The sequence below is a fragment of the Metarhizium robertsii genome (genome assembly GCF_000187425.2).
Source record: "Metarhizium robertsii ARSEF 23 chromosome Unknown MAA_Scf_2, whole genome shotgun sequence".
Classification (NCBI taxonomy): domain Eukaryota; kingdom Fungi; phylum Ascomycota; class Sordariomycetes; order Hypocreales; family Clavicipitaceae; genus Metarhizium; species Metarhizium robertsii.
The window spans coordinates 3,272,891-3,279,407 of NW_011942160.1; the positions used below are offsets into that span (position 1 = coordinate 3,272,891).

Consider the following 6,517-nt stretch of genomic DNA (forward strand, 5'->3'; position numbering starts at 1 on the left):
GGGAATTGTGTGCATGCCAACCACTCTTGGCCACATGAAACATGAAAATTTTGGGGACTTGTGCGACAAATTCCATAATCTCTCCCCAGAAAATCTAGTTTCTTTTTCATGCTATTCCGACAATGAACAGCGGCAACGATGATGGCAGCCGAAAACGCAACGTGATACGGAGTACAGGGTACCCAACTCCCAGCCCCCCATCAACCAACCAATCAAGTAGCCGCGCATCGGCGCGCCCCAACATCATTTGAACGTCCAACCTCATTCTATCTCACTTTATCATCACAGGGAAGCCCAGCCAGCTTTCACCCTGCATCGCATCATCCATCAAAGAAAATCGCGGCCTATACAGCCCGGCGGCACTGACGTCAACCAAAATGTACGCCACATACAGCATATTATCGCTGCTGTTCGTCGTGGGAGCATGTACGTGAAACAGTTGAACACACAACGCGTGCCTGGCACTCGCTAACCCCACGGTAGATATGCTCTTCACCGGCAGCGGCGAGTCCTTCAACGTCGGCGCCTTCCTGGAGTCAATCTCCCCGGCGGCCTGGGCGAACCTAGGCATCGCGCTGTGCATGGGTCTGTCTGTCGTCGGCGCAGCATGGTACGAACAACGGCGCGGACAAGGAGCTGACTTTGACTGACTGTGCGCGCAGGGGCATCGCCATCACCGGCTCGTCCATCCTCGGTGCGGCGGTGAGGGCGCCGCGGATCCGCACCAAGAACCTCATTTCCATCATCTTTTGCGAAGTCGTCGCCATCTACGGCATCATCATGTCCATTGTGTTCTCGTCCAAGGTTGGCTATGCGACGGGCGCGGCGGCCTTCTCCGCCGACGCGTATTATACCGGCTACTCGCTGTTCTGGTCTGGCATCACCGTCGGCATGTGCAATTTGGTCTGCGGCGTGGCGGTGGGCATTAACGGGAGTGGTGCTGCTCTTGCTGACGCTGCCGATGCATCATTGTGCGTGGTTTCTTCATTTTTTGGATTTGGGCCCTCTTTCCCCCTCCTTCTCAGGGAGGCGGTCGTGTTTCCTGCTTCTGCGTGCTGACTTTTGTTGGCAGGTTTGTCAAGATTTTGGTCATTGAGATTTTCAGCTCGGTGCTAGGCTTGTTCGGTCTTATTATAGGTCTGCTTGTTTCGAGCAAGGCCAACTCGATGGACGGCAGTGGATAATGAATGACTCGGGGTTGAGTCAGCCGGCTCTTTTGTAAGACAAGGGCGAGGGTATGTATGGTATCCTGCGACATTGGCATCACTGATGAACTACGCGTAGCTGGGCAAGCTTGGAATAAAAAGCTTCAGAATATTTCACAACTTGACACGGTCCGTCTCGAATTCGCGCCATATTCGTCGTGCTACTGATTACATCTGTGCACGGCGTCCTATCCTCTGCGCGCGCCTTCTGTTTTACCCCTGCGACTCTGGCTCAACATGCGTGCCGAGTATATAACCGGGCATGGAAGCGCGAGAGACTTTGATGACTTGTCGTGTGTTTACTGCGTGCAGCTATGCCGGGGACCCATGGCGCAAAACACCCCGTCTACAGCAACCGAGCCCACGGTACAGAGTACACCAGGGCAGGGCGACGTGCTTTGGTTATGACTAAAATTAGGGGGCTTGGGACCCAGCGTGGCAATATGATGGCTGTTATCAAGTTGCATGGTTTCCTCAAGCTAGCTTCGTGGTTACAATTGGCTGCTGTACATGTTATAAAATGCAGCAATACTCGTACATTTCTGCGTCAAACTCGTCACTCTTATCCTCCGTCACTATCGTCCTTTCTCGTGGACTGCCGATATATTTCGGGAACCAAGGAATCTCACGGCTCAGTTTTTCCGGGGCTTCCCGCCAGTAAGGAGCAGAATGCAAGACATGTATCATGGCGTAAGAAGCGCGGTAATCTTCCAGCAGCCGGCGTAGCCTGATTTTCAAATCAGAACCTTGCTCTGCGGTACACCATGCCGCAATTGTGGACAGAGGAATGTGGTGTGCGCTCAACGGGAGCTGAGACTTGGATTTTTCCGCCAGCGTGGCGGCATCGGCGCAGAATGCGGCCCGGTCCTCTGCTAGTTGCCTGTCATCAAAGTCTCTGCCCGATGCGCGTAAAAAGGCATTGAAGTTGAGGCCGATGGCGATGTGAAGCGACTGTGCTTCCACTTGGATGGCCTGCATAAAGGCGTCGTGTTCTAGTTTATCCTCGACGGCCAATTCATGCATTGGGTTTACATCTTTAACGCATCTTGGATAGGCGCGCCTGATCATGTTGTATATCAATTCGATTGATTGCATGTTTTCCCTCGGGCGTCGCAGCAGCTGCGGTATAATCAGGTACACGCTGATGTCAAGACAGTAGAAGTCGTACGGCCAGAGCGGCTTCTTCGTCTCGCACTTGTGCCATGGCCGAGGCGCTAGATGGCGCGGCTCGGCCGTTGCATCAAACACCTTGAATATCCAGGGGTAAATGTGAATGTCACTGTTGAACACGCTTGACCGAAGCTATCACGTCCCTCGTGTCAGTGACTCTTGGGGGAAACGGGTTCCAAGGGCCGGTCATGGAACTGGACAAGAAGTAGCACTGGTGGTCCTGTACACGTACCAGTTGTATTGCAGAAAGTTTCAGAGCGTCGTCGGAAAACTGAGCTTGATCTTGCAGTTGTACATCTTTATTCAACACGGCGGTGATCAAGTGCGCCAGCCCGTCCATATGGCCGCGAGACTCATCAGCACCGTCAACCAGCCACATGTGGCAGGAGGAAAGCACAAACACGGCGAGAAGGGTATCCCTCTGGTACCGGATGACGGGGTTATCCAAGCTCTCGCGAAGCGCGCCCAGAGCAGACGTGTACTTGTGAAGAGGCCCGGTGCTTGAGCGGCACAGTTGCAGCCGCGATAATGATGAGGATGATCCCACTGGCGCCAGGGACTCTACAATGCCAACCAATGCCGCAAGAGACGCATCAAGCACCGGGGAGTGGCCAATGTGCTGGACAGTAGACTTCCTCACTATGGCACCTAGATTATATCCGGGATGACGCGCCTCAAAGAGACCGACGATGGAGTCGGCCAGCTTGCTCGCGGCGTTGCTGGGCGGGCTGGCGACGCGCGCAGGAGCCGCGGCGTGCTGCCGGTTCACGACGGAGAGCGAGGCCGGCTGGTGTTTGAATCTAAACCGCTGCTGGCCAACCCCTTCACACGGGAGGTTCTTGCGGGCGCACAGCGAGCACTTGGGCCGGGCGCAGTCGCACTAGTTTGCACGATGGGCGAGGCCTCGGTTAGCCTTCTTTTTGGGCCGGGGATTATGGTGGCGGCATGGTATAACTACCTTTTTCTTCCATCTTCGACAGTTGTCACAGCCGCGATACGCCCCCATGGCTAATACCAAACCAGGGCCGGGCCGGTTGTTGGGGAGATGCGCGAGGTGGGTTGGGACGATTCCATGGATGACAAAGGCGACAGACAACCCACGCGGTGGCGGAGGCTCGTTCCTTTTTTTTTTTTTTGAGCCGTCAGCGACAATCCCGGAGCGGGTCAGCACATGCAACTTGCAACTTGCAGACCCGACCCACTGGGTATCTGTTCAGAGATATTTGTGTTGCATTTGAAGAGTCGGGTCTGGTTTGACAGGACTGCGATTTTTGGAGCGGGGTGGTATTGCAGGTTTCAATGTTCAAATGTCTGGTTGGATCATGGCGTTGAGATGTGGAGGCAGCTAGAACTATGTTGGCAACGTGGATTGGTGCCTTAGGCCGTGACTCTCTCCATGTACTATATTCACATGCAGGCTTCCATCAAGTTACATGAATCCTGCATGCTTGACTGAACCAGATGCCGCGACTTGGTGCAGCGAATAATGGCATCATCCCGAGTCCTTTGCTGAACAAGGCTGACGTGAGCGCGCAATGAATTCCGCCTGGCTTCCGTTTTGCCTCGCCACAGCAATTCTTAGCTTTGTAATGGCAAACTACGTACTACCGTGTTATATGTGGGGCTTCTTGTTCCGATGGAAGCAGAGGAACCTGGGGTACGGAGTAGAATAGAACGGAAGAATGTAAAACATGAGGGGATCGACCAGAGCCAAGGCCGTTCAACTGGTTCCAATGTTTGGCAATGGCGGAACAAGTGGGTCTCCGCCCGGTACCCAGATTGACGGAATTCGGCATGTTTCCGCCGGTGCGCGGCCCCACCCACTGCCGGGCCCCAATCAAACCCGTTCACATCCACGGTTGATTGATAGCCATGAGACGTCTATGCAATTGTGCGATTACAACAAAATTTGCAAGACAGCAGGGCCAGCCGACGGACGTCAAGGCTAAGTCGATGATGCAATGCGCCAAGCTTACCGACTGTATTGCAACTACTGCGATTTGCATGGCAACGACGGCTCAGTTGCATCGAGTCCCCCGTCGAGAATGTGGCGGTCAACCTTTCAGATAGCTGTCTTGCTGAACCACAGCTCTGGTACGTGGCTTGGGAGCTTGTCCAAATCTGTGCTGTACCACGCGGACTGGATTTCGGGCCTGCCGGCAGCCGCGCCACGATCCATCCACGTTGGACAATTTGGGAAGAAATGCCACCCGCCCAAAAGGGCTGAGAAGGCTGAGATGCGCATCAAGCTTTGCTGGCTGGACTACCGCGGATGGGGTCCTGAACCAAAGCTCTGGTACGTGGCTTGGGAGCCTGTCCAAATCTGTGCTGTGACGCTGGATTTCGGGCTTGCCGGCAGACGCGCCACGATCCATCCACGTTGGACAATTTGGGAATAAATGCCACCGCCCAAGAGGCTGAGAAGGCTGAGATGCGCATCAAGCTTTGCTGGCTGGACCATCGCGGATGGGATCCTGCCACCCTTGAGCCGATTCGAGGAACTATCCGCTGCGCCCCCCCTCCCCCCCCCCTATCCGCTGCGCCCCCCCCCCCCCCCCCCAAGGCTTTGATTACATATTGGAAAAGATGGGATGCCATGTGGGAACACGTGGTTTTGTTTAAAGTTGGTGCCCCTCTCGTACTTTGGCAAATCAGAGAGCTCGCGCAAGGTCTGTGGTGGAAAGCCATTGACGTACGCCTCGTCCTGACCCACATGTTGGGTTCGAATGCGCGGAAAAACACCCGTCCAGCTGCCATTTACAACACCCAGGCCAAGGAAAGCGTCAATCCGCTGGGGCCAGTGTCGAGGCAGCGTGAGGACTCTGAGTTGTGGGAGCGCGGAGCTGGCACGCCGAACTGACAAGGCACCAGCATTTCTGGTCTACAGTGTGGCGCACGGCTTCTCCAGATGCTGGCACTGGGGCTTGTGACGTCTGGCGTGCCACGCAGATCCACAACGACTAGGTTTTTTGGTGGCTCAGCCGTTCATGAGAGATGGCGGATAGTTCAACATGTCGAAACCAGGCCCAATGGAGAATAAAAAGAACCAGACCCTAGTTCGCCATGACCTGGCTCGTGCCTGTGTCTCCATCAAAGCATCAAGAGTCAAGACTGCTACTACGTAGTATCCTCGCAAGTGCTGTCTTTTGGCATGACCTTGAGATGACTCGGCCCGTCCCTCTGCCTGATAACAACAAGGTCAAGGATCACCCCAGCTCAACCGACGCTACAGGAGCATCTGCATCGGCATCTGCATCTGCATCTGCATCGGCATCGGCATCTGCATCTGCATCTACGCACAGCAAACGTATGTAAAGCCCCCGAGACGAACAACCAAGCATGGAAACTAACCATGTCCCCCAGGCCACAGGTCGACCACCACCATGACGCCCGAACAGCTTGCGCGGAAGCGGGCCAACGACCGCAACGCGCAGAGGGCCATTCGCGCCCGGAGAAAGGCCCAGGTTTCGCAGCTCGAGGCCGAGCTAGAGGCACTCAGGAACAAGCCGCACGCATGCTGTCGCAAGCTGCTCCAGCGGAACCTGGAGCTCGAGTGCGAACTGGCCATGATGAAGGGGAGCCCGCTGCCATGCCCGTCGGCCACGCCCGCACACACAGACGAAGGCACATCGACACACGCATCACCCGAGATGCACCGCGTCAACGGCCAGCTCGAGTCGCCAACGTATCCCCCCGGCGGCGACATGGAGGACTCCATGTCGGCGAGAACAAGCGCGGGTGCCCTGCTGCTGTCCCCCGCGGGCGGCTGCGACCTGGACTCGTCCATGTCCGGCGAGACCACCAGTCCAGCGGCCGTCATGTCGACGATATACCCCAAGTGCGGCCTGGAGAGCAGAGACGCGCCCCTGCAAGGCGCCGTGGCCACTGTCTACGCCGCAGAGAGCATCAACGCCACCTGCATGGCCAACCCGGGCCTCGATGTCGTCACGTGCGGACAGGTCTGCCCGCAGGCCAGGATACCCAGTCCCTCCATGCCAGACCTGTGGCCTGCGGGGACGCCGCCGTACGCCACAAACGCCGGCGGCATCATAGACGGCCTGGTACATGTAGCCCTCGAGGTTCCGTGTCAGAGCATGATGCCGGCAGCGAGCGCAATCCCTTCAACGCATTTTCCGCAATGA

The 6,517-nt window shown here is 56.1% G+C and overlaps 3 protein-coding genes across 3 annotated transcripts; 2 read left to right on the forward strand and 1 right to left on the reverse strand.

Moving 5' to 3' along the window:
* Window positions 1–377: 377 nt before the first annotated feature.
* Window positions 378–1,184, forward strand: MAA_05480 (v-ATPase proteolipid subunit; the record flags this gene model as incomplete). The annotated part of the gene is made up of 4 exons (XM_007823478.1): window positions 378–426; window positions 484–610; window positions 663–971; window positions 1,073–1,184. 4 exons carry the CDS (start codon window positions 378–380, stop codon window positions 1,182–1,184), a joined length of 597 nt encoding a protein of 198 aa, XP_007821669.1.
* Window positions 1,185–1,718: 534 nt separating this feature from the next.
* Window positions 1,719–3,449, reverse strand: MAA_05479 (uncharacterized protein; the record flags this gene model as incomplete). Its single annotated transcript, XM_007823477.2, has 3 exons — window positions 1,719–2,453; window positions 2,608–3,234; window positions 3,396–3,449. The coding sequence occupies 3 exons, from the start codon at window positions 3,447–3,449 to the stop codon at window positions 1,719–1,721; spliced, it is 1,416 nt and encodes a 471-aa protein (XP_007821668.2).
* Window positions 3,450–5,438: 1,989 nt separating this feature from the next.
* MAA_05478 (uncharacterized protein) lies at window positions 5,439–6,517 on the forward strand (the record flags this gene model as incomplete). Its single annotated transcript, XM_007823476.1, has 2 exons — window positions 5,439–5,682; window positions 5,739–6,517. The coding sequence occupies 2 exons, from the start codon at window positions 5,439–5,441 to the stop codon at window positions 6,515–6,517; spliced, it is 1,023 nt and encodes a 340-aa protein (XP_007821667.1).